The sequence below is a fragment of the Furipterus horrens genome, unplaced genomic scaffold (assembly GCF_987537825.1).
Source record: "Furipterus horrens unplaced genomic scaffold, mFurHor1.1.pri manual_scaffold_3, whole genome shotgun sequence".
Classification (NCBI taxonomy): Eukaryota; Metazoa; Chordata; class Mammalia; order Chiroptera; family Furipteridae; genus Furipterus; species Furipterus horrens.
The window spans coordinates 9,494,693-9,522,524 of record NW_028327173.1 but is presented as its reverse complement, the minus strand read 5'-3'; the positions used below and the strand labels follow the sequence as shown (position 1 = coordinate 9,522,524).

General features: G+C 57.4%; 1 protein-coding gene across 1 annotated transcript; it reads left to right on the top strand.

Moving 5' to 3' along the window:
* The first annotated feature begins 386 nt into the window (after positions 1-386).
* Positions 387-27,832, top strand: EPHA2 (EPH receptor A2). The gene is made up of 17 exons (XM_090268661.1): positions 387-604; positions 5,361-5,428; positions 7,262-7,931; positions 15,884-16,039; positions 16,145-16,477; positions 16,963-17,078; positions 17,501-17,654; positions 18,141-18,240; positions 18,694-18,749; positions 19,018-19,143; positions 19,238-19,423; positions 19,695-19,756; positions 19,842-20,051; positions 20,281-20,430; positions 21,129-21,322; positions 21,942-22,097; positions 26,900-27,832. The coding sequence occupies exons 1-17, from the start codon at positions 523-525 to the stop codon at positions 27,003-27,005; spliced, it is 2,925 nt and encodes a 974-aa protein (XP_090124787.1). The 5' UTR covers positions 387-522; the 3' UTR covers positions 27,006-27,832.

The following is a 27,832-nucleotide window of genomic DNA, read 5'->3' as shown; positions in this document are numbered from 1 at the left end:
TCTTACCGGCCGCGTCCCCGCCCTCCTCACTCCATGCCCATTTCAGCCCAGGTCTCAGGCCAGGCCAATGTTCAGATGTGGCCCAGAGGGCAAAGGGTGAGAGTGGGGTTGTCTCAGCGTTGCCATCGCGGGGCCTGGGGAGAGGATCCCGGCTCAGAAATCACCTAAGACTAGCCCTGCGGGGGGCACTGGCACTTTGAGGCACTCAGACTTGGAAGGGCCTAAGGGGGCGCCAGCGAGTGCAGAGGGCCCCACGGTGCTCGCAAATCTCTCGGGACTTCCCCTCCCTTCTCGCCTGGTGCCAGCCCGGCCCCTTTAAAGACATTCCTGAGGGCGTGGCTTAGGTGACGTCAACGTGGGGCATGAATGAACACGAGCCGGTTCTCACCCAACTTCCATTAAGGATTTGGGGCAGGAGGTGCAGAAGTTGCGCGCGAGCAGCTGGCGGGAGCGGAACACGGAGGCCGGCGTGCGGGATTGCGGGAGCGGGCCACGGGTCTGGCAGAGAGCGAGGAGCGCGGCATGGAGCGTTGGGCGCCGTGTGCCTGCCTCTCCCTACTGTGGGGCTGCGTGCTGGGCGCCGTCGCGGCTCAGGGCAAGGAAGGTGAGTGTGTGCGCCGCGGACGTCCCAGCCAGCCAGCCTGGGCAGCCGGTTTCCCGGACCTCGGCGCCTCCCGGGGCCCCGAGCGCCTCGACGCGCGCTGCTTTGGAAACGGACGTGGTGCCGCTTAGTCCAGGCTCGCGGGCTGAGTTTGGGACTCAGCACCGCCCCCCACCCCCCCACCACACACACCCAGGGTTTTAGGGGCGGCGGGGTCTAAGGGGTAGCAGCCTGGGAGCGCGGAGCTCGGAGGCCGCAGAGAAGGGAACGCGACGCGGGCCGCGCGGTTGCAAACCTGGCAGCGACTTCAGGAACGCGTCTCAGCGGGGTACGTGGGTCTCTTGGAGAATGGGGTGTCTGGAGGGCTCTCCGTGCGCGGACTCAGGCTCTTGGTGACTTGAATTCACTAACCAGTTTGCTCTGATTTTGCGAAGAAGGCATTTCTGTGGGGGCCCCTTATTTTGGGGAGGGGGCTCTTCGGCTGGTAGGGAGCACGCTGCGGGAAGTCCTTGCTCCCTGAGATTTTCTCCACGCCCCCTTTTGCCTCCAGTCTAGGAAGAGAGCACGAGGGTAGTTTCGGGTCAGTATGCCCACGCGCAGCCTTTTCTCCTTCCCACCCCGCACTCCCAGGTTCGGGGGGCAGGTTCGCGGCGCGAGTGCGGACAGGAAGTCCCAAAGTCAAGCGTTCTGTGCAAGGGGTGACTCAGAAAGAGGAAATGCGGCAGGTGGGGGCGCGGCCTCTCGAGGTGTGGAGCCATCACCCTAAGGCCACCAGGGAGTCCGGACACCCGCTGAGGCTGGGCACTGAATCACTCTCCCCCGCCCCGGAGCTCCCCGAACTTCCCTGAGCCCGCGCTGGGTGAGGGGCCGGGAGACTTTGCCCTGGGCTGGCGGGTGTGTGGATGGGGGCGTTGCCTCTCAGCTAGGGCCCAGGAGAGGACGGGGGCTCCAGCTCGTGGCCAAGGACCTTCCTGTCCACCCAGCAGAGGCCGACTTCAGGGTCCAATAGTGAGAACAAGTTCTCCCCGTTGGCCGGGGCAGAAGGAGGCTTCCGCAGACTCCACCGGGGGGGAAGTGCAGAGGAAGCCCTGGCCCCGGTGAGAAGTTTCCTTGAGCCTTGCCTTCTTTTTCCACCTCCCAAACGGAGGTTGGAGGTTCTGCTCTTGCAAGTTGGGAGGTAAAGTCAGAGCTGGACCTCTTGGGGGCAGAGGTATGGGGTGGCAATCTGTCCCAGCTTCTGGATCAGACAAGGCTCCTGGTCCCAACTTGCAGGAGGAATGGGTGGCAGGGATTTCTGTGACCCTCAATACCCCCCACTCCATCAGCTTTTGGTCCTCCCCCTTCCTTGGGGACTGTGGTTGGAGAGAAGCGGAGAGACAGCTGGAATCACTACAGGCCTTTCTCAAAGGCTGCCCGTGGGGGCTGGGGGATTAGGCTGGACTGACACTGCGGGGTGATTGTTGTCCCGCAGCCCAGCCAGCAGCCTGGAAGCCTGGAGCTGCCTTGTCCCTGTGCTCTCATGTTGAGCTCTCTCCAGCCCAGATGACTAGCCCCCCATTTCCATGGGCTGGGGGAGGACCGGGGTGTGTATTGCAGAGTCCTGGGATGGGGAAACATTTATGTATAGGCTCCAGGAGTCAGTCCTTGTGAACAGCTCCATAGAGAGGTATGCCTTTGGGGGTGGGGTGAGGAAGGAGGGCCCCGCTGGCAGCTGCGGGTTAATGCTCTTTGGGATTCAGGCTGGATGTGGTGGATCTGCCTAGGGGTGGGTTGCGGGGGTGAGTACACACATGCATCCCTTTCACCCTTAACCCAGGCTGCTGCTCAGTTCCCTTCTTTCTCGCCCCCTCCCTGTGGGTAGAGGAGTGAGGCAGTATTTGGAGACTCAGATGGAGCCCGTTAGAATCTCAACAGACACTGAATCTTTACAGAAGGGGAAACTGAGGGAGGCCCGAGCCCTCAACAGCCAAGGCCGCCTGCATAGCAAGGGTCAGATCTGAGTCTCTGGCTTCTTGGGCTGCCAGAGCCCAGGGCCCCTCTCCTTGTGGTTTCACGGTGGGTTTTCCTGAGCAGCGGGGGTAGTTGGGCAGGGGTACAGGCGTTGCTGGCTTGAGGTGGCTGGTGGGAAAAGGCCCAGAGAGTCCTCAGGAGGCCTGGGAAGTCTTGGCTTCTTGATTCTGTAAGAGCCTAGTTTGCCCTGTCTCCTTCCCTTTTTTTTTTTTTTCTTTTTTTCATTCCCCCCCCTAGAGTCTCTCTCCCCCCTCTTTTTTTATCTTCACCCAAGGACATGCTTATTGATTTTTAGAGAGCGGGGAAGGGAGAGAGAGAGAGAGAAGAGTGGGAGACAGGCAGAGAAACATTGATGTGAGACAGAAATGATAGGTTGCCTCTTGCATGTGCCCTCACCAGGAATCGAACCCACAACCTAGGCATGTCACTTGACTGGGAATTGAACCCATGACCTTTCAGTTTCTGGGATGATGCTCCAACCAACTGAGCCATACGGGCCAGGGCTCCCCCAGAGTATCTGGCCTCCCCCTTTAGCCAGTCTTGGTTAAAGAGGGATGGGGGAGTCAGGGAGGTGACACCGTGTGAGTGGGTGGTCATATTGCATTTGCACCTGCAAGGGTGATGGTGGTGATGGAATTTAAGGCAGAGAAGGAGGCTTTCCTAGGGCTGGGGTGAGGGACCCAGGGCTCCTGGACAAGCCCTGCCCAGCCTGGCCTCTTGGTGAAGCCTTCTGGGGCAGCCAAGGGGCTCCCAGGCCCCCACCCCTTTCAGGGAAGCAGGTGCCTCTGTCCCTGGAAGAGCTGAGGAGAGAGCTGCACCTGAGTCAGGGTGGAGGGGCAGATGGGCTGGGCTCCTGTTCCTGGTGATCGGTTCTAGGGAATTTCCCTGGAGGGGGCTCCTTCCTGTGTGAAGGCTTTTGTGCACTCAGATTGAGCCCTGTGATACTGCTGGAGCCAGGCCTGGGGGCTACAGGGGGAGCCATGCTCCGGCAGGGGTAGTGGGGGTCCCCTCTGTGTCAGATTAACCCTTCAGCACCTGGGAACCATGAGCCCCTCCCTTGGGCACGGACGGCAGCTTCCTACCTGTCTGGGGAGGTGGGTGTGCCGGGCTGTGAGGAGCATTCACCGTTGTCCTCCGACCCACCCAGCTGGAGCCAGGAACCCCAGATTCCTTCCTGCATAGCCGGAACATTCCATTTGCTAGAGGCGTTAGTGAGTTTTCCAAGCCCGGGCTCTGGGCATGTCTGAACAAATCCCTGCCCCATCCACCCTTCAGCCCCCCTACCCAACCCTCACAGTCTTGGGGCAGGGGCCACATCGGATTTCCGATCCCTTGTCCGGGCTCCTGGACGCTCCCTCGAGAGACTTGGCCCTGGCTGGCAGTCAGATGGCACTCACACCCAGATGTCAGTCCAGGGGAGCTGGGCAGTGTCACCTTAGGGGAGGATTTCTAAGACTTCTTTCAGGTCCCTCGTGTGATCCACCCCACGCCCATCTCCCAATCAGGCCTGTTCCATGCCCGCCTGGAGCCCCACCCTCAGAGTCCTTCTCCCAGGTCCTGGCTGTGAGGCATGCTCCTTCTTCAGGCCATATTCCTTGTGCTGCAGGGTCCAAAGGATGGGGCTACTTGATCCCTTTCCCTTTCCAACTTAGGGCTTTACCCTCTGAGTCTGGGGACCTTGCATAGGTTCCATGCCTCAGTTTCTGCATCTCCTTGTCCTCCAGGGTGGGTGGCACTTGTTGGCAGCTACCTGGACTTGAGAATAGAGGAGGGGCAGTACCCAGGGTCTTGGGTCTTGGCTGCCACCCCTGAGCCTGGCAGAGGGCCAGGCTGACGGACAGGAGCTGCTAGACCTAGGGAAGCTTGCGACAGTGAGCCCCTTCCTTCAGGCTCCAGCTGCCTCTCTGGGGAAGCATTGTTCTGAAACCTGGTCCTCTGGGTCTGGAAGTCCCCTCTAAGGGTTTCTATTCCTGGTCCCGCAGGCACCCCTGGCAGAGCAGTGGCCAGAGGATGAGGGACTTTTCGCAAGGAAGGAGCCTTTCCAGCTGTGTGTATCTTTGGGCCCTTCCTAAAGGCCCCTGTGGGTTCACAGCTTTATTCCGCCCCTGCTCCGTGGCTTTTGTGGTGGGAAGATCAGTTTCCAGACACCCCCTACTGCTTCCCCCTCCCCTCCTTGGAGCCGTTCCCACCTGTTAACAGCCCTCCCTCCTTGGAGAACCAGGAGACACATGTGTACATCTGTGTGAGGTGGGATTGAGGGTGTTTCGTGCTCGGGGTGGGGGATGGGCAGAAGTAGACAGAAGGGCACCCAAAGCCCACTTGCCTGTGAAGTGCTGCCCAGAGACCCTGTTCCAGGAAGCAGACAGGGCAGCATGGTGTCACTTAACAGCCTAGCCCTGACGGCCCCAGCTCCCTGCCCAGCTGCTGTCCCCCTGCTGGGCTGAGCTCTGTCCTGCTGTGCCCAGCTGGAGGCTGACAGAGGGTGGCCTAGGAGACAGGAGGCCTAGTCCTCACCCAGCCTGCTCTGTGACTTTGACTGGGGTCTCATCCCTTCCCTGGGCCTCTGTTTCCCTCTTTATTGAGGGATGGATCTCTTGGATATGGTAACCCTATATAGTGGGGTCTCTCTGAAGGCTGAGGAAGCCAGCAAGGGTTCTTGGGGTTCCTGGGGGACTCTCACCTTTTCCTCCATGGCCTGACCCCTGGAGATACCCCCAAGCTTATTGGCCTCCTCTTCTGTCTCTTCCAGTTGTATTGTTGGACTTTGCTGCAGCTAAAGGGGAACTCGGCTGGCTCACACACCCGTATGGCAAAGGGGTAAGCCTTCAGGGTCGGGCGGGGGCGTGGGAATGGGGAACTGAGACCCAGGGAGAACGGGGCCAGCCTAGATCATGCACCTCAGCCAGGATTCATGCTTAGTGTCCTGCTTCTCACATCAGGCTTAGAGTCAGCCATGCCAGGGTGGGCTGGGGATTGGAAGGTGGTAGGGAAGGGCCCTGAGAGGTAGAAAGATCTGGGAGACAGCTGAAGGCTCTAGCACAGCAGGGACCCTTAGATGCCATCGAAGGCTGATGGTCAGGGGGACCATTTTGGGACGGAAGGGGTTAAAGGCTCCCCATGTCTTCCAGGTCCCAGCCCAGGATGGCAGGGTTGAGGGGCAGACAGGGAACAGTGGCTCCCAGGTGCCCGTAGACCCCAGCTCCCAGCCAGGAAAAGGATCAAATTCCTTTCTGCTGGGCCCCTCTCTCTGCTCCCCCAGCTGTTGCTTCTCCTTTCTGCTTTGGGCTGAGTTTGTTTTGCCTCATCCACATCCAAGTTTTCTCCCCTCTGCCCTGGCCTGTTAGGACCAGGACTAAAGGGCAAGGCGCTAGGGTCCTTTCTCCAGCTTTGCACAACACTACCAGGTCTTGAAGATACTGCTGCTCGCTAGGCCTCAATTCCCGCCTCTGTACAATGGGTTTGTCCCTGCTGAGTTTTTCTTGGGGCCCTTACCCATGGAGAAGTATATCTTCAGGGGGCTAGTTGGGACAATCTCCACTGTGGGCCAGATCTGTGTGAGTGAGGTGCTTGTCCCTGGTCACCCTAGCTCCGAGGAGGCCTGGACTGTAGCTTGAGCGGATTGCCAGGGTCCTGGAATGTCCAGCTGGGAGGGATCTCAGATCATTTAATCTAACCTAGTCATTATACAAAGTGGGAAACTGAGGCCCAATGGCATTTGAGGTCTTGGCCTATGTTACACAGCATGGCCAGGCCTCTCCCCTTGGCCCCTTTGCTTTCATTCATTCATTCATTCGATCATTCATTCAACAAATACTTTCCTGAGTACCTGCTCTGTTCCGGGTAGGCCCTGGGCATATAGAAATGAATCAGATGCAGTCCCTGCCCCAAGGAGCTCAGAATCTAGTGTGGGAGCCAAATGTAGGTATTACCACATAGGTGCCAAGTGTTGCGACAACGGGGACATGAGACTAGGAGCCAGAGAGGGGCACTTGGCCCAGCCTTGACCCAACCTGGGAAGTCTTCCTGGAGGAGGCTGAGCTATGTTCTGAGAAGGTGAAAAAGATGTGCTCATCTGTCCCAAAGCCAAAATCTACATGCTGGGGGATCACCCATTGTTTCTGACTTAGTCGCTTCCCCTGCCCCTCATTCGTCTACACACACGCACACAGTGAGTAATAATAATGATGCTGATGATGCTGATGCTGATACCAAATGCCTGTATGGCAGCTGTTTCATCTTGCCCCGCCAGGCAGTGTGCTCAGCATTAGTAGATGTTCTGTTGTGTATCCTCATAGCAATTCTGTCAGCTAGATCTTGTCCCCAGTATGCAGATGTGGACTTTGAGGCTCGGAGAGCTTCAGTGCTCCACCTGAGGACACATGAAGCCCCCAGTCCCCACCCCCACTCACAGTCTAATCAGCACGTTGACACTGGGGTCAGAGACACTGGGGGGCAACTCCTGGCTCAGTAGTTCTGGTGCACAGAGGTGACATGTAGTACCTCCGGGGCCTCAGTTTCCTTCCCTGTAGAATGGAGATAGCAGGAACTGAAATGCGTCTTGCTGGTGCCCAGCTCTGTCTCTGGGGCATCGCCTCTGGGCCTCAGGTATCCCCGGGCGCCTGCCCGCACTAATCTGTCTGCCCCACACAGTGGGACCTGATGCAGAATATCATGAATGACGTGCCCATCTACATGTATTCCGTGTGCAACGTGGTGGCCGGTGACCAGGATAACTGGCTCCGCACCAACTGGGTGTACCGCGGCGAGGCCGAGCGCATCTTCATCGAGCTCAGGTTCACTGTACGCGACTGTAACAGCTTCCCTGGGGGCGCCAGCTCCTGCAAGGAGACCTTCAACCTCTACTACGCTGAGTCAGATGTGGACTACGGCACCAACTTCCAGAAGCGCCAGTTCACCAAGATTGACACCATCGCGCCTGACGAGATCACGGTCAGCAGTGACTTCGAGGCCCGCCAGGTGAAGCTGAATGTAGAGGAGCGCTCTGTGGGGCCGCTCACCCGCAAGGGCTTCTACCTGGCCTTCCAGGACATCGGTGCCTGCGTGGCGCTGCTCTCTGTCCGAGTCTACTACAAAAAGTGCCCCGAGCAGCTGCAGGGCCTGGCCCGCTTCCCTGAGACCATCGCGGGCTCCGACGCACCCTCCCTGGCCACTGTGGCTGGCACCTGTGTGGACAATGCTGTGGTTCCACCTGGGGGCGAAGAGCCTCGCATGCACTGCGCAGTCGACGGCGAGTGGTTGGTGCCCATCGGTCAGTGCCTGTGCCAGGCGGGGTACGAGAAGGTGGAAGACGCCTGCCAGGGTGAGTGATGGTGCGGGGGTGGCAGGGGAAGGGGGCGCAGGGGTGGGGGATGTGTTCCCGGGCCCTGCTCTTGGTTCTGAGACTACGGGATCTTGGTAAGGTCGTCCGTGCTCCGACGTACAGTGGTTTTCTTGGTGGAAATCGCAAAACCTTCCTGGACTTCAGGTTTTTTATTTATGACTGGATTGAGAAATGAATAATTTGAGTCTAGTATGGAGGTTACAAGCAAGGGCTCCAGGACAAGAATGCCTGCTTCAAATCCCAGTCCTACACTGAGCTGTGTGACTTTAAGCCAGTTCCTTAATTTCTCTGTGCCTAGATTTTCTCATCTGTAAAATGGAGATGACATAGTGCCCCTCTTGTTGAGTTGTTATGATAATTAAATGACTTAATGCTCATAAAGTGATTAGGTCAGTGTCTGACACGTAAGTGCTTTTAAGGGTGGCTGTTATTTGTGTTTCATCCCACAAGACCATCTTGAGTATCTACTACACATAGGCCAGCACTGTGGACACCTGGTCCAGTCCCAAGAGCTAGTTCCATCTCTGTTAACTCACTGTGTGACCTTTTAGGTACATGGAGGGAAGTGAATTGGATCCAGGATTCATATCCCCTGGCTGCACATAGGAATCACTTGGGGAGCTTTTGAAAAATGCCTGTGCAAGGGAAAAGGTGGAAGGAAGACATTGGGTCTGCTCCCCATTCCTGCCCCTCCTCAGGGCCATAGACCCAGACTCTCTCATACGGGCTTCTACTGATGACCGATCAAGCCCAGAGAGGGGGCCGGTTAACTCAGACTCTCTCTGGGAACTGGGCCTGGGCATTGGTGAGCTCACACTGGGAGCTGTGGCTTGGCATAGCCAGGGCCTGTGACAGCGGAAATCTCTACAGCAACGTGGATTTTTTTCAATGGGTAATTTTTTTCTGGAAATGGCTGTGGGGCAGGGCATTTGTGGAATGCAGGCCGACCTTTGGAAGGCCAGCTCATCCCCTTTTTCTGGGAGCTTCTTTGCTGAGATAAGCAGGGTGTTGAGAAATTGGGAGTTTAGTCCCTGCAGTTGCACATACCCACCAGGTCACCTTGGGTAAATCTCTTCACCTCTGGCCTCAGGTTTCCTGTCAATAAAATGCGAAGTTCAAGTGTAACAACTGACTTTATACTTGGTCTTTAGCCATGGATCCTACCACTGATGAAGTGGGTTGAAGTATTGGAGGAGACTGAAACCCTTTCTGATAGGTCTCCTAAAACAAATCCTCAGAACCATGCTTAACACAGCCTGCAAATCCTTGGATGAGAAGGTCCCTCAGAGCTTTTCCAGCCATAAGCCTGTGGTGTAGTCTCTGTTCTGGCCCTTCTTACCCCCCGGTGGTCCTCCCAGCTCCCCTTTGCTGAGTGAGGCGGCCCCCCATTTAGGTGACCTCGAGTGCACACTCCCAGTTTCAGACAATGACTGTGGGATTGCAGGGGGTGGGGGGGGCTGCTTAGGCAGCCCAGTGGGTTGAGTAGACTCCTCCCACATGACATCCTCACCCAAGAATGCGGGGGTGGGGGGGGGGCAGCTGAAAACTTTCCACAGGCTGGTGATTCAGGCCCTGCAGAGATAAGTGGACGGTCGGGGTGGAGGGGTCTCTCCAGGAAGAGGGGGGGCAGCCTTCGCTTCCCCGGAGGTGGGGGGTCAGCATTCCGGCAGGCTTTGTTTGCGAAGAGCTAGCAAGACCTGGGTCGGGTGGACTGGTTTCAAAGAGCCAAATCTTGGACTTTGCGGGTGGGACCCTCTCAACTGCCAGCCACCTGTTGCCTTGCTTTTCCCTCCTTGGGATCCTGCTAGCAAAATTCCCTTCTATGTGCTTTAGGGGCCCACTGTGTGCCTGGGAACATCCAGCCTGGCTTCTCTGGGTCCCTCTAGACTTTCCCCAGCAGCTGCCATGATGCTGAGGGAGAGAATAACAGTAACTTCCGTAGACAGGTATTTTCCTAGGGCAGGCACGGGCTAGGCAAGGGCTTTACCTGGATGCGCTTGCTGAGTTCACACCACCTGTCTGTGAGGTGGAGACTGTTATCAATTCCATTTAACAGACAGGCATCTGAGGCTCAGAGACTTGCCTTGAGTCGCCCAGCTAAGATGTGGCTGCATCAGGATTTGAATCCAGGCTGGCGTCCAGGCTAGAGGATGGGTCAGGAAACGGGGCGGGAAATGACCAGTTCCTTTGGAATCCCTGACTCAGCTCTTGGCCTTGGGAATGCTCAGGACAGCCCCAGGATGGCAGGTCCTGGTACAGGAGATGGGGTGATTGGGGGGCGGTTACTGAGCATGTTGAGGCAGAAATTGAGGAAGGTGCAGGGTCTGCTCCCCCCCCCCCCCCCGCCAGACTTTCTACAGGGCTGTAGACCTGGGTTTTCCCATTGGGGCTTCTATTGATGACAAACTGTGGCCAGAGAGAAGGCGTGGGTACAGAGGTCGTTGAGCACCTGGTCCAGGTTATTCCCAGAGTTCGTTTCTCCTCGGGGTTCTTTCCCTAGGAAGTGTGGAGTTCAGGAAAGAGTTAAATGGCCAGTGGAAGGGAGGTACCTCCCAGGTGTTGTGTGTCCGACAGGTGGGCACACTGCCCAGAGAGCTCCCGTGAGCTATGTCAGGAATGAGCCAGCTTCACTCCAGCCCCCCCACCCTGTCCCCTGGCCCTGCCTGGAGGACAGTGGAGTCACTCAGGCTGACAGTCGTCTCCCCTGGGGCGGCTTTGTCTCCCTGTCCGTCTCCGCTTCCTCCGTTGGCACTGGCAGTTGAGCTGGTGGGCCCCCCGGCTGGCGCCTCGGCCATGGCTTGCCGGCCAGGTGAGCAGGTGGCCAGCGGCTTTGGCCAGAGGCTCAGCCCAGCAGCTGGGAGGCCAGAGCTGGAGGGGGCAGGTGTGGCAGGGGTCTGGGAATTCCCTCCTTGGAGACTCCTACTCCCTTAAGGGACCCAGCACCTTGGGAATGTCCCCTCTCCACTTCAGTTTCTCTACTCCTAGTTCATAGGGACACTCCATTCCTGGTACCATGCAGAGCATTTCACAAGCAGATGAGGAAACTGAGGCCCAGAGAATAGAAACAGTGACCAGTGACCCAAAGAGCTGGGACCTGGCATGAGTAGGGCAGTACACTGTCTCCATGTGCACCTGGCGTGTGTCTTTCTACCCACAATAGTGCGACCTTGGTGAGTGACCTTGGTGAGTCTCCTTGGGCCACAGGGATCACAGTCTGCCTCCTGGGACTCCGCTGGGGCTCAGTCTGAGAAGCTAGATTGCTCTGGCAGACTCTTGACTCTGTGACCTCACCACATGTGGCAAGGAGCGGAGTCCTTGCACTGGCATCCCGAGTGGCCCAAGCCTAGCCCAGGGTCCACAGCTGGAGGGGGAGACATCCCCTGGCCAGGGGATGGCTCTGGTTGAGGTGGTTCTTAGGCAGGGTGGCCCTGGACCGTGTCAGGGGCCCTGCTTTGTCAGGACATGGCTCAGGGCTCTGAGTGCTCTTGGGCTTGTCCCCTCCCTGGGGAGTACCACCAGGCCTCTACTCTGTGGAATTACCTCTGGTCTGCAGGAATGGGGAGCTGTGGGTGGCAGTTTTCCCCCCTTCCTGCTTTGTCTGCCCCACCCTCAGCTCACACGGGGGCAAATTCAGGGGCTGGCAGCTCCTTGGGGAGGCCCCTCCCTCCCTTACCGGAGGTGAGTGGGTCTCCCCAGAACGGAAGGAAGGAGGTGAGGGAAAGCAAACAGAAGATAAAAGGCTGGTGGTAGGGAGAGAGCAGGAAGCTGGGAGGCTGGGGGTGGGGGAGCCCCTGTGCTTATCATGGCTTGGTGAAGGAATGTGCCCCAAGATAATTCCCCAGGGCGTGTGTGAAAGAGGCAAGGTGTTGGCAGCAATGGGGGCCATGGGGACACCTGCTGCAGTGGGGACAACAGGGCCTGCTGTGGAGTGAGAAGCTCCCAGGGCCTGGAGTTACCAGATTCCCTCATTTGCTGGGTCAGTAGCTTATGGGTTGTCATTGACAAAGTCCACACTCTGCATCCTTGGGCTGAGGTGGTACATACCAGCTAGACACGGCTTAGGGAGGTGACTGGCCCCACGTGAATTGCCACCGTGACCTCCTGACCTTATGACCTCACCACCATTGGCCTGGGAGGTTGGTTGGGCCTGTGGGGAGGAGCTTTGCCAGGGGCCGGCTTTTCGTCACACCAGAGGGCGTCTGTTCCTGAGTCACCCCACGCTGCCACCCAAGGGGCCCGGCACTGGGAACTGGAAAAACCGGGGTGCAACTCAGGGTGCAGCCACCGTGCCCTAGTTCCCCTGCTCAGAGTGGTCTAGGCCTGCCAGGTGAGTGGGGCCGGAGGAGATCTCCACAAGTGTGCCAAAGCCAGGTGCTTGTGCCAGGCAAGTGGAGGTCCTGGTACACATTCCCCGCAGGGTCTCCTGGCCACCAAAACACTGCTCACTTCTCTGTTCCTAGAGTGCACGTTTAATGTGCATATCGTAGATTTTGCCATTCACTCACATTTATTCATTCAGCCATCCGAACATTAGCTGAGCAACTACTATGTGCCAGGCCCTGTGCTGGGCCATCGGACTCCATTTCTGCTCCCCAGGAGCTGCCAGGCTCATAGAGGCCCCTAATATGTGCAGAAATAACTTCAGATGGAGCACTAAAACCAGGCTGTGAACACCCCTGCAGCAGAAATGGTGCTTACCTATCCCCCCATGGTATCCTAGCGCCCAGCATGCTGCCAGACACGTAGGAGGTGCTCAATTTCTATTCGTTAAACATAAGATTGAGTAATGGATGCCTTAATGGGACAGAGGGTGGTCTGGGAGAGCCGTGTAGAGGAGCTCTATAATCCCCAAGCTGGGTATTGAAGGGTGCATAGGAGTTTGCAGGTTGGCTATCGGACAGTGAGTATTTTGTGTGTGCGGCTGTGTCTGAGTGTGTGTGGACACCCAGTGTGTGACCCCTGCCCCCACTTGCCTGCCCAGAATTTCAAGAAATCCAACCAGGCAAGGTCATGAGGACACAGGAGTGTGCTGGTGTCCTACACTTGAACTCCGAGGCCCCTGGGTTCTGGCACACTCTGGCGTGGCCCCGGGGACAGCCCCTCAGAGTTCTGTGGTTGAGGGAGGGGGCGGTACATTCTCGTCAGGCAAGCACATGCCCTGTTGACGCTGCCTCCCCACTGTATTATCTGGCACATCCGCAACGGAAATCTCTCCAAATTCCCTCTTTCCTGCCGGCAGCAGGCGGGCCACCCCCAGGCTCTGGGGCCAGAGAATGGAACCCGACTCTTCCCCTACTTCCTCCTCTTGGCATAGGGCTGGGGGGCTGGGGGGTTGGAGAGCAGCCACGTGGTGTAGAGTGGGGGCATCGTGGGGGTTTGCAGGTGGCTAAAGCCTCTAGCAGAACCAAACCTGAGCTGTGGGGGCTTGTGGGCCCTCCCCAGCCTGAGAGCCTGGGCTGGGAAGGTGTGATTGTGATACTACATGCCCCTGAGCACCCACACCTGCTGGGACTGGACCCCCTGCGGCCAGCACTTCCCCAGGGTGTAGGCCCCTGGCAGACAAGTCAGAGTGTCTGGGGGAATTGAAATCTCAGGGTAAACATGGCCCAGCTTTCTGGAGTCTCAGTTTTACTTGAAGATTTGGGAGAGGAGAGCGCTATTGTATTATAAGAGATATGAGGGGGAATGCAAAATACACATGGATCTCTTACATGCAACTGGAAACTTGAAGGACCTTTGGGGCTTGAAGGAGGCCACTTTGGCCACCCCAGCCAACCCCCTTGGGTTTGATTCCACTCTTTTCTTCCCATAGGACATAAATGTGCCCAGTGTGAGAAGACCTATGTTAGGAGGCTGCCCACTTTTCCTAGCTGCTCTGAAATCACTCTTAGAATTTTCTGGCTCTTGAAGCAGGTCAGGCCGTGTCTCCTCTCTCTCTTTGGGCTTGTTCCAGAACATGGATTCCTCTTTGCTGTGAATTGAGATATTCATGCAAAAGAAGAGGGGCCCAAAGTCAAGCACCCCGAGTTTAGGTTTTGGTTGTATGTCTTAGGAGCTTGCTGACCTTGGACAAGCAGTTCTGCCTCTCTGCGCATCAGTTTCTCCACCTCTAAAGAGGAATGAGTGGTGATGGTGCCCAAGTATAATAGGCTTATTATGAGGACGAAATGAATGTCAAGTGCTTGACCCAGGAGCTGCCCAGAGCAGTTATTTCATCAGCGGGCAGTGTTTGTGATTGGGGTCCCAGGCTCTGCACAGAGCAGGAGTTGGGTCCCAGGCCCCCTCTCTCCTGAACCATTCCCTTTCCTGCAGCGCGTGCCTGTGCTGAGGTTCTGATGTGGCAGAACATGGCAGGACGGGCAGAGGGGGTGAGAGAGCTGCGGGGTGGTCCCTACATCCCCCCTATAAGAAGAGTCATTAACAGGAAGTCATTTGTCCAAGACCTTAAGGAACTAGGTGTCCTTTGAGTCCAGTCCCCTGGCTCCCAGTCCTCCTCCCACCTCTGTTCAAATAGGGGACTGGACAGGAGACTTTGTCCAAGATTTTTCTTGACAGCGTGGCTCTGACTGTGCCACTATTCCCTACACCAAACTGTCAATGGCTCCCATTGTCCTCGGGATAAAGTGCCAGCTCCTTGGGACTTTGAGCGTTACAGGCCTTTCTCATTCTGGTTCCTGGAGACCTCTCAGCCTTTATTGCCTGCTGCTCTCCCCAGTTCGTGCCCACAAAGCCATTCATACTTTTTGTTAGTCTTGCTCTTCCTCGTCCCAACACTCCCAGTATTTCTGTCCTGCTGAACTCCTACTCAGCCGCTAAGCCCCAGCTGAAAAACCTCCTTTATGGCTCCTCAGACCTCTGGCCAAGGTTGCTTTTGCCCCCTTAGCCCTTTGCCCACTCCTTCATGGTAGACATTGTCATGCGCTCCTGCTCCCTGAGGTCGGGGTCCATGCCCAGCACAGGGCTGAGCGTGGAGTAGAGGGTCAGTGAGTGTCTGATGTACGTGGCACTGGGGTTGGAAGTGCCTCAGGACCCTCTCCACAGATGAAGCTGAAGGAGGATGTTGGTCGTTGTAGGGCTCTGGAAGAGGTCCCTAAGGTCATCCACTCCACTGGCCACGTCAAGTCCTGGATAAGCCCTGCACAGTAGGCCTTGTGTCTGGGCAGCTTCCTGCCCGTGGGTCCAGGGAGGGGCTTGGGGCAGGGGCAGGGGCAGGACAGGGCAGTGGGAGGAAGGAGCCACTGGAGTCAGGTGCCTGAGCCCCTGGCTGGCCTGGCCGGGGCAGGACCTACCATCGGGGGAGGAAGAGCTGCTTCCTGGCTGCCTTTGTGAGTAGCGGAAATGACTTGGTCCTGGAAACAGATCCAGAGAAAATGCTGGGGGCCTGGCCTTTCCTGCTTCCTGGTCGGCCAGCCCCAGAACGGGAGGGTGGTCGGGTCCCGGAGAGAGGGGAGCATCTGCAGGGGTGGCATCCTGAGGTGATGGCAACAGTCACCAAAAGCAAACGGCAAAGAAGACACAGTTATCGCCTCGGGCAGCCCAAAGTCCAGGTGGGGACCCGTCCGGCTGGTCTGCACAGATTAAAGGAGCTACAGCAGGCTCTGTCCAGTGCGGAGCCAGGTGTGAGAGAGGATCCTTGGGAAGCTGAAGGCTGAGGCGTGAGCCTTGAATGCCGGGCTCAGGGCGTCGGCTTCTTAGAAGAGCCGGTGAGGAGTGATGCGAAGGTTTGGAACAGGCAGAGGAGGTGCTTCCTGAGTGCCCAGTGTGAGCTAGGTGCTTACCATGCGTTTTCTCATCACGGGACATTCTACCCATGAGAACACAGGCCCATAGAGGTTTAGTGACTTGCCTGGGGTCCCACGGCCCGGGAGTGGAGCAGTCGCTTGTGGCGGGAACTGGCTGAACTGACTGATGTCTCTCCCTGTGTCCGCCAGCCTGCTCGTCTGGATTCTTCAAGTCCGAGACATCCGAGAGCGCCTGTTTGGAGTGCCCTTTGCACACCGTGCCGTCCGCCGAGGGGGCCACCCACTGTGAGTGTGAGGAAGGCTATTTCCGGGCGCCCCAGGACCTGCTGTCCATGCCCTGCACAGGTGAGTTTGCAGTGGGTCAGGGAGGCTGACTGAGGTGGGTGTTGTCTGGTGATTGGCATGCCCAGGCTTCCTGGGTTTGACCTCTCCCCTCTGCTCTCTGTGTAGGCCCGCCCTCTGCCCCAAGCTACCTCACAGCCGTGGGCATGGGGGCCAAAGTGGAGCTGCGCTGGACGCCCCCCTTGGACAACGGGGGCCGTGAAGATATCACCTACAAGGTCACCTGTGAACAGTGCCTGCCCGAGTCCGGCGAGTGCAGGCCCTGCGAGGCCAGCGTGAGCTACTCTGAGTCGCCGAATATGCTGACCCGCACCAGCGTGACCGTCAGTGACCTGGAACCCCACATGAACTACACCTTCGCCGTAGAGGCCCGCAATGGCGTCTCAGACCTGGTGGCTAGCCACAGCTTCCGCACGGCCAGCGTCAGTATCAACCAGACAGGTGAGGACCTGCTGGTGGTGGTGGCTGTCACCCAGGTGGGGCGTCCAGAGAGCGACAGCCACTCAGAGCTCAGCTGTGTTCAGACAGGCAGCAGCAAGGAGTTAGAAGCACAGTCTCTGGAGTCCCTTCCGAGCTCTGTGACTGTGGGCGAGTTACCTAACCTTTCTGAGCCTCAGCTTCCTCACCTGTAAAATGGGGGTGGGGTCACAGGGCTATTGAGAGGATTTAATAAATTCTTCTACAGAAGGCTCTCAGAACAGTGCCTGGTCCATAGAAAGGACAGAGCAGGAGTGGACTATTATTTTATTTTTATTATCTGAGCACTTACGGATGCTCTCAGGGCCCCTCTGCACTGACTGTGGTGTGGCCTGGGGCTCTGTGCTCTGGAACTGGAAGTTAAGAATCCCAGGCAGGGGGGTCTAAAGAGCCGCTGTGGATGGGTTTGGGGGCGCTCATACCCCTCCCACACCCGCTGTTCTGCCCAGAGCCTCCCAAGGTGAAGCTGGAGGACCGCAGCACCACCTCGCTGAGCGTGTCTTGGACCATCCCCCTGCCACAGCGTAGCCGCGTGTGGAAGTACGAGGTCACCTACCGCAAGAAGGTAACTCAGAGGGTCAGGGCTGGCCCCAGCTGGTCCCCTAGATGCTCACTGCATGACAGCCATCTGAGGAAGCTCCATTCTGCAGATGAGGAAACTGAGGTCTGGCCTCTTTCTGAGTCACCTCTCCCAGGCCGGCACGGCAGAGATCTGCGGGAGAGGAGACAGTGTTCTTGAATTCCCAGACAAGATAATTGGGGGGGAGGGGTGCGGAGCCAGGCCTGGAGGATCAGGCAGACCTGGGTTTGAGTCCTGGGTCATGCATTTGCTGGCTGTCGCTTCTCTGAGCCTTAGTTTCCTCCTCTGTAAGGAGAGCATTGAGTTTGCTAACGTAGGTGAGCTAAGCTGGGCTGGTCTCTGGTGGGCTCAGCAGATGCTCTTACCTGTCCTCACTGTCTGCCTCTGTACCCGCTGGCCACCCGCAGGGGGATGCCAACAGCTACAACGTGCGGCGCACCGAGGGCTTCTCTGTGACCCTGGACGACCTGGCTCCAGACACCACCTACCTGGTCCAAGTGCAGGCGCTGACCCAGGAGGGCCAGGGTGCCGGCAGCAAGGTCCACGAGTTCCAGACACTGTGTGAGTCAGCTCAGGGTGTGAGCCAGGCCAGGGCCCTGAAATGGAGCAGCAGCTAGGACATCCTGAGAGGAGGAAATGGATCAAAAAACTTAGACATCCTCCCTCCTGGTCAGCCTGATTCTAGGACAGCCCTGTGTGTGTCGACAGCCTGGGGAAGGGGCTGAATTGAGGGCTGGGGGAGGGGCCCAGGGGCATTTGTTCAGGGCAGTGTTGTAGGAAGGGCAGACATGGGCTCTGGCGTTGGCAGACCCACTTCAAATCCTCCGTCGTGGGAAGAGTCCCACACACCTGGAGTACCTGCTGTGTTCCCAGGGGAAAGGCCTTTTACTGCCCATCTGTGAAATGGGAACAAAGACCCTTATGAACCAGCACAAGAAAAAGAACTCAGCACATGTTTTGGGTCCCTAAAGTGGCCTTTGGGTACATCAGGGAGTGTGGTGTCGGTGTGGGGGGGCACCCTTGTCATCAGTTGGTCTCCCCTGACAGCCATGGAAGGATCTGCCAACTTGGCGGTGATTGGCGCGGTGGCCGTCGTCATTGTCATGCTTCTGGCGCTGGCGGGAGTCGGCTTCTTCATCTACCGCAGGTTTGTCGGGCTGAGGTGGGACACGGAGGGGCGGGAACCTCCGTCTCCTGTCTGGAAAACGGACCAACAGTGATCTGCTCACTGCCTCTGGGGGGTGTGAAGAGGCGCTCAGCACCGCTCCTGGCACGCTGTAGGGGCTCGGGACAGGGCGGTCATTATTTCTGCTCTTGTTTGTTATTAACGGTGTGTCCACACTTCCTCTAGACACGCAGGCAGGAAGCGCCAGGGAGTGCTCATGAGGAAAGCCCTCCTTTTGGGGCACAGGTTCCCCAGGAGTGAGCCCATTTGCTCACTTCCTCTCCGCCCCGCCCCAGCCTTCCCCGCGCCCTCTGCCAACTGAGCAGGGTGCTGCGCACACTCAAGTCCCCACTCGGGGCCAGAGCGCGGTCCAGAGGCTCTGGCCAGTGCAGGCTGCTGACCGCCCTGTGTGTTTGGTCCCTCTGGTGTTCTCAGGAGGAAGAGCCTGCGGACCCGCCAGTCCTCGGAGGACGTTTACTTCTCCAAGTCAGGTGAGTTGCCACCCCCCTTTACCCATCTGTTCCCGCTGTCCCCATGGGCCTCCTTAGCTCTGTGACAGAGATGGGGGCAGCTCGCAGCCAGGGCACTCCCAGGACTTCCCGGGGCAGCTCAGAGGGACTGAGCCAGAAGCCCCATGTCCTGTGGCTGGTCCCATCTCCTGGCCCCTGGTTGTGTAGTCACCTTTCTCTCCTTTAGGGAAACCCTTCCCAGGGACCTTCCCTGACCTGTCTGTGACCTCGCCCTTCCTCCCTGTTCCAGAACAACTGAAGCCCCTGAAAACATACGTGGACCCCCACACCTATGAGGACCCCAACCAGGCTGTACTCAAGTTCACCACTGAGATCCACCCGTCCTGTGTCACGCGGCAGAAGGTGATCGGAGCAGGTGAGTTTGGCGCGGCTGTGGAGTGGCCTGGTACAGGCTGGGAGCGCCTGGTCTGGGCTGACTGGGGTGCTCTTCCCACCTTGCCTGCCTGTAGGAGAGTTTGGGGAGGTGTACAAGGGGGCGCTGAAGGCGTCAGGGAAGAAGGAGGTGCCTGTGGCCATCAAGACGCTAAAAGCCGGCTACACAGAGAAGCAGCGGGTGGACTTCCTCAGCGAGGCCAGCATCATGGGCCAGTTCAGCCACCACAACATCATCCGCCTGGAGGGCGTTGTCTCCAAATGTGAGGCTTGTCACCAGAATTGTGGGGGTTGGGGGGGCCTGGGGCCTGACCCACAGTGGGTGGAGAGGAGCCACCTACTAGGGTCACTAAACAAGGACTGTCCATAGCTGTTCCCGCCACCACACCCACAGCTGTGCCCATCCCCCATCTGTGCCTACCCCTCATCTGTGCCCACCCCCCATCTGTATCTACCCCTCATCTGTGCCAACTCCCCATCTGTGCCCACCCCTCATCTGTGCCCATCCCCTTATACCTGTGTCCACCCCTGCAGACAAGCCCATGATGATCATCACTGAGTACATGGAGAACGGGGCTCTGGACAAGTTCCTTCGGGTAAGGATGTGGGCTGGGGTGGGCCAGGCTTGAGGGTGCCTTGCTGGACTTGGGGTCGTGGTGGCTGAAGCCTGTGCTCTGGCAGGAGAAGGATGGCGAGTTCTCCGTGCTGCAGCTGGTGGGCATGCTGCGGGGCATCGCGGCCGGCATGAAGTACCTGGCCAACATGAACTACGTCCACCGCGACCTGGCCGCCCGCAACATCCTCGTCAACAGCAACCTGGTCTGCAAGGTGTCTGACTTCGGCTTGTCCCGTGTGCTGGAGGACGACCCTGAGGCCACCTACACCACCAGTGTGAGTGCCAGAGGGGTTGTCACCGCCGGGGCTGGGGAGCGTGAAGGTGAAGCAGCCTTTGCCTTGTGTGGGGTCCTTGCACGTGCACACCTTGCGTGTGGGCCTCAGGAGGCAAGAATACCTGTAGGGACTATGGAGGGGGAGTCCTGACTGCAAAATCTGGTCTGGCTGCAATAGTCCTGAGGCTGATCAGAGGGGACAGTGGTGACTGGGCCTGGGTCCCCTGCAGGGTGGCAAGATCCCCATCCGCTGGACAGCCCCAGAGGCCATTTCCTACCGCAAGTTCACTTCGGCCAGTGACGTGTGGAGTTACGGCATTGTCATGTGGGAGGTGATGACATATGGCGAGCGGCCCTACTGGGAGCTGTCAAACCATGAGGTAAATAAACCCCTTCCTTCTCCCCAGGCCTGCCCTGGAGCTGAACTTAAACTCTACTCATTCCCAAAACCCAAGGGCTAGTACATGTTTTTTGAGGGCCTACTATGTGCCAGGCCTTGTGCTGGGTTCCAGATCCAGTCTCTGACTACCATCAATGGAAGGACAAGGGAACTAGTTAGTGGTATGTGTGCGTGCTCATACATGTTTGCGTGTGCACGCACATGCACGCACACGTGTACACATGGGTGTGTGTGTGCACATGCCTGGTGCCTCACCCAGCCTGGACATCTGGAAGGTTTCCTAGAGGAGGTCACGTCTTGGCTGAGACAAAACGTGGTAAGGTAGCCAGGTGAACACAAGCAGCGAAGAGTGTTCCAGCTGAAGGAGGCAGTTTGTAGTGTAGACGTCCAGAGACTGGAGGGAGGCTGGCTGCACGGTGCCCAGCGTGGCTGCTACCTGCGGTGCCCTGTGAGGCATGCGGTCGGGAGTTCCTCCTTGGGACTCTGGAGACAGGCGCTTAGCACCTGCTTTTTGTACAGCTCTGAAGGCTGTGTCGGCCCAGGAAAGGAGACCCAGCCTCTCTGTTTCTGGGGCTCCACTTTCTTTGCTTGCATTCATGTACTGGTGCTCCCCAGAGGACCTGCATGGGTTTGGTGGCTGTGAAGGCACCCTGACCATCCTGCCCCTCCCCCCGCCAGGTGATGAAAGCCATCAACGAAGGCTTCCGGCTGCCCACGCCCATGGACTGTCCCTCTGCCATCTACCAGCTCATGATGCAGTGCTGGCAGCAGGAGCGAGCCCGCCGCCCCAAGTTCGCTGACATTGTCAGCATCCTGGACAAGCTCATCCGAGCTCCCGACTCCCTCAAGACCCTAGCTGACTTTGACCCCCGGTGAGTCCCATGCCCTCTGCCCATGGCGGCCCCCAGTTTTACTCCTGAGCCGTCTGGTACAGCGGCCAGCCAGGGCTAGTGGGTGAGGGGCTCAGAAGTTTTGCATGGGCTTTACTTAGACTGGACAGGTGCTGGCTTGGGTAACACTGACAAAAGCCACCAACACATATGATAAATGTGCTGGGCACCGCGCTCAGCCCTTACATGTTTTAACTCATTTAAACAACCTACAGGTGGGTCCTATAATCACCTCCTTTTGTAGATGAAGAACTGAGACAGGGCAATTAAGCATCTTACGTGCTGGCAAGTGGCCAGGCCGGGGCTGTGACTCTAGGAACCTGAATCTCTGTTAATGTTGCTCTGTGTTGTGGTTATTGGTGGTGGTCTTGTCAGTAGGGGTAGAGGGGGAAGCAGCCGTAAGCTACAAACACTGAGTGCCCCCGACATGCCAGGTTGGCTCCCTGAACCCACCGGACTCAGCTTTCCCGTTGCCCAGATGAGGAAACTGAGGCCCGGGGCAGCTGGGTGAATTGCCCAGGTTAGGGAGCTGCAGGCCCAGGGCCCCAGGGGGACTGGGTGCTGCAGCCCCTGACCCGAGGGCGGGCGGATCGTGTTGCAGGGTGTCCATCCGACTGCCCAGCACCAGCGGCTCCGAGGGGGTGCCCTTCCGCACCGTGTCTGAGTGGCTGGAGTCTATCAAGATGCAGCAGTACACAGAGCACTTCCTGGCAGCCGGCTACACCGCCATCGAGAAGGTGGCGCAGATGACCAACGAGTGAGTTGGGCTCTGCCCGTGCCACCCCCTGCATCCTGCCCCCGGTTCCACCCACAGCCCATCCGTTCTTCCCTCCATTCTCCCCTCCCTTCTCTTTCTCTCCTTTGAGGACAGAGGCTTTGCAGGAAGGGCAGACCAGGCTGGCAGCCAGCAGTTCTGTGTCTTTTCTTCCAGAGAGGGGAAGTAATAGTAATTGTCCTAGCAACAGGAGCATTTACCAAGGACGCACTGTGTGCTGGCTCCGTGCGTGAGCACCTGGAATCAGTCCTCACAGTAGTGGCAGGCGGGCCTGTCAGTGTTCCCGAGGGCCAGGTGAGGAGCTGGTGCAGAGAAGTGCAGTGACCTGTCCAGGGTCCTGCAGCCACTGAGGGCAAGGAGGATTCCAGCCCTGGTCAGCCAGGGTCCAGAGCTCAGGGACCACGGAGGTCCTTAAAGGAGAGACCGAGGCTCGGAGGTTACACTGTTCATAGCCGGGAATCTGGGAATGGAACGACGTCCCTTCACAGCCACCGCTGGTTGAGCTCCCGGTTTGCCTCTTGAATAGATGCTATTATCACGCCCCCATTTCACAGGTGGGGAGTCTTGGGTTCAGAGGTTACATAGCTTGCCTGAGGCCCCCCAGCCAGTTAGGGGCAGTGCTCATCTCCAGGATGCTGAGGAGAAACCGCCAGAGCCCTTGGGCTCCCTGGCCGGTGCCCAGGAGAAAGGGCGCAAGCCAACCCCTCCCAGGCACCTTTCCGCACATGGTTGACTGGTAGCCCTGTGCTCCAGCCTGTCAAGAAGTGCCAGCTGCCCCTTGTCCAGCCCGGGGTCTGCCCTTTGTCAGGCTGTCCTGTGGGAGCTCATCTCTCCTCCCAGCTCCAGCATCAGGGACCTTTCCCAGCATGGCTTTGGCAGGGACATCTCTTCCCACCCCAGGAGGGGGAAGACATTATCCTCTTAGCCTTTGGTGCCTCTAAAAATAGTGTTATGTCCCCCAGTAGCCTCACTTGAACAGGGTCCAAGGTCATGGTGGGAATGGGCTCTAGGGCTGAGAGGTTTTGGGAACCACATGCAGGGGATGACCCCAGCCTCCCACAGTCTGGGTCACAGAAGTTCTGGGATTTGGACCTGTGCATGAACATTCTCCAGGACCTCTGAAAACATCTCAGCTGGGCTTCCAAACTACGAATCAAGGCCTCTCAGACCGGGCCATGGCCCATCCCAGGGAATGGCTGGGGATGGGAGTCAGGCAAGGACAGAGCCGACCAGAGGGAGATGTGGAGACGTGGAGAGAGGGGACAGGTCCCAGGATGTCTTTGGTTACCAGCCAGCTACAGGGCCCCAAGCTTGCTGGGTTCAAGTCCTACACTTGCCACGTCCTAGCAGGTGACCTTGGCCAAATCCGGTTCCATCTTTGAGCCTTGGTTTTCGTTCCCCTGTGACGGGGATGGCATGGGTGCAATACAGAGAACATGTCCGGCACACAGTAGGGGCTCAATCTTCTACTCCCTTGCTTCCCGCCCACAGCCTGTGGGCAAATGCCCGGTTCCTGGGCCCCCTGCCTTTTCCCTGGGAACCTGGAACAGCCTCCTTTTACCCATCCGGGAGCTCCCACCAAGGACAGCGTGGTTTCTCTTCTGGGTGACAGAGCTGAGGGCAAGAGAAGTGCTTACAGGAAACACATGTTCTCAAAGGCTTCCCGAAATAGCCCGGGGTGCTCCTCGGCCAATTCCTTTCCCATGAGCAGCAGGGACAGGGCTATCTCGGATGGATGGAGTCTGTATGTGTGTGCGTGTGTGTTGTGTTTTGAAAAGGCCTGGATAAAGGCAGGAAGTCATTCCACACTCCCTCCTCCTCCCTGCAGTCCGTTCGTGCTCAGAGCCGGGGTCTGTGTGACTCACATCATCATGGCCTCCTCCTTTATTTCAAAGAAATGACATAAATGGGGATCTCAGAGCCCTTTTCCCACCTGAAGGCTGTGTCCGTACGTGCCCTGGATCCCAGTGGGAAGCTCTGAGCAGGTCTCAGGGAAATTCAGGTCCAGATTTAGGCCCCAAGGTCCTTCCCCGCCCTGTGGCCTCCCTGCTTCCTAGATCCATCCCCAGGGGCTGACTGCACATTCCCCTGTGGTCCCATGGTGGCCGCCCTTCCTCAGCTCGAGCAGTCACCACGTTGTTATTTTGGAGTCACTGAGATTCTAGCCAGACTAGTGGTTCTAAGTGTTTTGTTTTGATTTTTAAAGATTTTATTTAGTTTTGAGAGAGAGAGAGGAAAGGAGGGAGAGAGGGAGAGAACCATCCACGTGCAAGAGACACACTGATCAGCTGCCTCTCACATGCCCCCAACTGGATCTGGTCCACATCCCAGGCATGTGCCCTGGCTGGGAATCGAACCAGCAACCTTTTGGTTCACAGGCCTGTGCTCAACCCACTGAGCCACACCAGCCAGGGCCTAAATGGTTTGGGGGAGCTAATGAAAGCAGTGATTTTGCATCTCAGAAAAATGTTGAGCCTCGCGAAAGGCCCCGTCCAGTGTCTGGGGCTGCTGCCTATAGCCTGTGAGGCGGTGGAGGAACACAGGCCGATGGGTCTCCTGGCCTCCGCCTGTCCTCAGCATAGGCTTGCTGCTGATGGGATGTCTGCTTAGTGAATGGATGGTCGGCATGTGAGGCCATTTCTCACTCCCCTCTCCTTGTGTCCAGGGGGCACGTAGTAGGTGCTCTCAGGGGAGGTGTGGCCTTTGGATTTCCTGGGGTCAGGGCTGACATCGTGAGTGCCCCTGAAAAAGGTGGCCTCAGCCTTGTGTCTCCTCGTCCCCGCATGATGGGAACTGATAGGGGTGATGGCCCTGGATCCCTGGGAGGCGGTGGGGGTTGGGGGAGCTGAAGCTGCTGTGTCTCTGTGGTTAGGAAATGAGGCCGGGGAGTCCTGGGGGCCCTTGCATTGAAAGAGAATAGGACTGGGGCAGGGGGCTCAGCAGCATCTAATCAAAGCCCCTCATTTTACCCATAAAGAAAATGAGGCCTGAAGGCAGGACAGGACCGCTGGAGGCTTTGATGGAGTCCTGGACTAGAATTTGGCCTCCAGCCTCCCAGCTCAGGGCTTTGGCCTCCTAGACACGCCTCGGGCCTCAGAAACAACCTAAGGTCCCACCCTGACACACGAACCACACCAGTCTGGGAGGGCGGCCTGAGGCGGCCTGGGCAGTGGCTCAGTAGCCACTGAAGTATTCATGCTTTCATTCATTCAGCAGACACTTCTTGGAGACCTCCTGTGCACCAGGCCTTCCCTAGACCTCAGAGGGTGTGGGGATGAGGGATGGGCCCAGGGGACCAGGTCTCAGCCATTGTCCCCTATCGCTTATGTAACCCACAGGTTCTTAAACCACCATCAGGGTTTTCAGGAGCCAATAAAATGCACATTCCCTGCCCCACCTTCAGAACTTCAAGGCCAGGGAGTCTTGAGGTGGTCACAGGGTCCTACCTCTTTCCCCAATGGTGCAAATATTCCTCTGGGAGCCCCACTATGAGACCTCTAAGGGTCGGGGAGCAGTTCTTTTGTAACACCCCCAACTGTTGAGGTTAGAAACGCTGCTGCAGCGAAGATTAGGAAGTTCTCCCAGATGTCCAGCTCCTGTCCTTCCTGCTGCAGTGGGAGCCGCCAGCCCCTCCTGGAGGCCCCTGAGCCACCCTCCCCATCCACCTAGGTCTACCCTCCCTGCTCAGCACTCCTCGGAGGGCTCCCAGAGCCGGTGGGAAAGTCATGTCTCCGGAATTGCAAATAGGAGCTTGCACCGTATAATTAACTCCATTTACAGCCGGGAGACGGCCCATAAAAACCTGGGTGTTTTCATGGGTTTGGGCTGATGGGTGAGGACTGCCAAGGAGAAAACTCCCAGTGTGAGCAATAACCGTCCTTCTCCAGGGCTCTGGGAGCATAAGTGGTTTTACTAGGGGGTGGAAGGGTATGGAAAGGGGTGGGCTCCTGGGCACACCCTTCTATCTGGTACGTATGCCGCCTTCCCCCTCTGACACCAGTTTCCGGGGTCTCCCACCCTCCAGTTGGGCACTATTATCCCATTCTACAGGTGAGGAAATTGAGGGTCCTAAACAGAAAACACCTGCCTCAGGTGACCTGCAAGCCCCTCTCATGAGGGACGAGCAGGGCTTTAACCCCTGATGGTCCCCCAGCAAGTATTTTCTGAGTCTTTGGTCAGCAGCCATGGGAACTTGGAGGGAGTAAGGGGGAAGATAAGGGTAGGACTGGGGAAAGACCTTTGAGCAACAGCTTTAGAGGGTCCTTGCCCCTGTGGATGGCATCCGTACCGCCTGGGAGGAAGCCTTAGCTGGGGACATTAGGGACAGACTCGAGGTGGGAGAGGGAGTGCAACATTCACAGTTGGTTTGATTCTCAGCTCTTTCACCTCCTAGCTGTGTGACTTTGGGCAAGTCGCTTTACCTCTCTGAGTCTCCGTTTTCCAATCAACAAAACGAGCATGGGAGGGCAGTATAAGTGGACTAAATGGTAATGGGGAAAAAATACATTTAAAATTTTTTAAATGGGCGTGAAAAGAGCACCTACTTCACAGATAATCCTGCGGATTTGATGTCAAGAAAAAAAAATTGGCGCTTTATCATTTTCTTGAGTTTGTCAAAGTTAGCGAGTTTTCAGGATGTAGTCAGGCCTCTACCTAACTGGAGCTCACTAGCCCCAAGGTCCCCAAGGCCTCCTCCTCTTCTCCCCTCCTTGGCCCCCCTCCCACAGCTTCCTACCTCTCCCCCCGCCAGCCCCTAACTCTCCCTCTCTCCCTCCCACCCACAGTGACATCAAGAAGATTGGGGTGCGGCTGCCCGGCCACCAGAAGCGTATTGCCTACAGCCTGCTGGGACTCAAGGACCAGGTGAACACAGTGGGGATCCCCATCTGAGCTTCGACAGGGCCTCGCGCCCACCTCGGCCAAGAATACTTGAAGAAACGGTGGCCTCCCTGCCAGCTCCGTGCCTGGCCACTAGGGACCTTATTTATTTCTAGTTGTTTCTTATTGGTGCCACCCTGAGGCCTCTGCTGGGGGGCTCTTGGACAACACCCTTGGCCTGGACTGAGGAGATGCTCAGGGATCCCGGGCCGGGGGGGCTGCTTGGCCTACAAAGGACAGCCAGCCAAGCACTTAGCAGGCACCACCGTGTACCCCGCATCCTGGGGCTGGCAGGAGGCCTGCCAAGGCCTTTGGACGTACATGTAGGACATTACCAAAGTGGCCTCCCTTTTGCTGTCTTGGGAGGTGGCCACAGAAACAGGGTACTTTAAGCCCCACCCTCTCACAAGAAGAGGACAGACATTGAACTCAGCTGGGTGAGACCCAAGGTAGTTCCCCCACCGTCTAATGCCTTCTGGGGACCCCCCAGGCCCTGTCCTCAGCCCCCACGGGCCAAAGCCTCGCCCTTCCAGGGCCCTCACAGGATGCTTGGTTGTGTTGAGGTTTTTTAAATATATATTTTGTACTTTGTGGAGAGAATGTGTGTGTGACGGGGGGCCTGGCCAGGGCCTGGGGCAGAGGGCAGCCTGTGACAGACATTCCCAGGCTGGGGGCTGGTCCGTCCATCTCCTGCCTCTTTGGACAACATCATTACTCCATCAGTGTTAAGGATTTTGTTTTGTTGGCTATTTTTTCGAACCTTAATTTATTATTTTTTTATATTTATTGTTAGGAAATGACTTACTTCTGCTCTGGAATAAAGTTGCAGATAGATCAAA

What these genes read in the sequence shown, in the direction of transcription:
- EPHA2 (XM_090268661.1), top strand. Translation starts at nt 523, where the DNA reads ATGGAGCGTTGGGCGCCGTGTGCCTGCCTCTCCCTACTGTGGGGCTGC. An exon ending in GGTGGAAGACGCCTGCCAGG is followed by an intron (nt 7,932 to 15,883) that starts GTGAGTGATGGT and finishes TGTGTCCGCCAG; the next exon opens with CCTGCTCGTCTGGATTCTTC. An exon ending in GGAGGGCGTTGTCTCCAAAT is followed by an intron (nt 19,424 to 19,694) that starts GTGAGGCTTGTC and finishes CCACCCCTGCAG; the next exon opens with ACAAGCCCATGATGATCATC.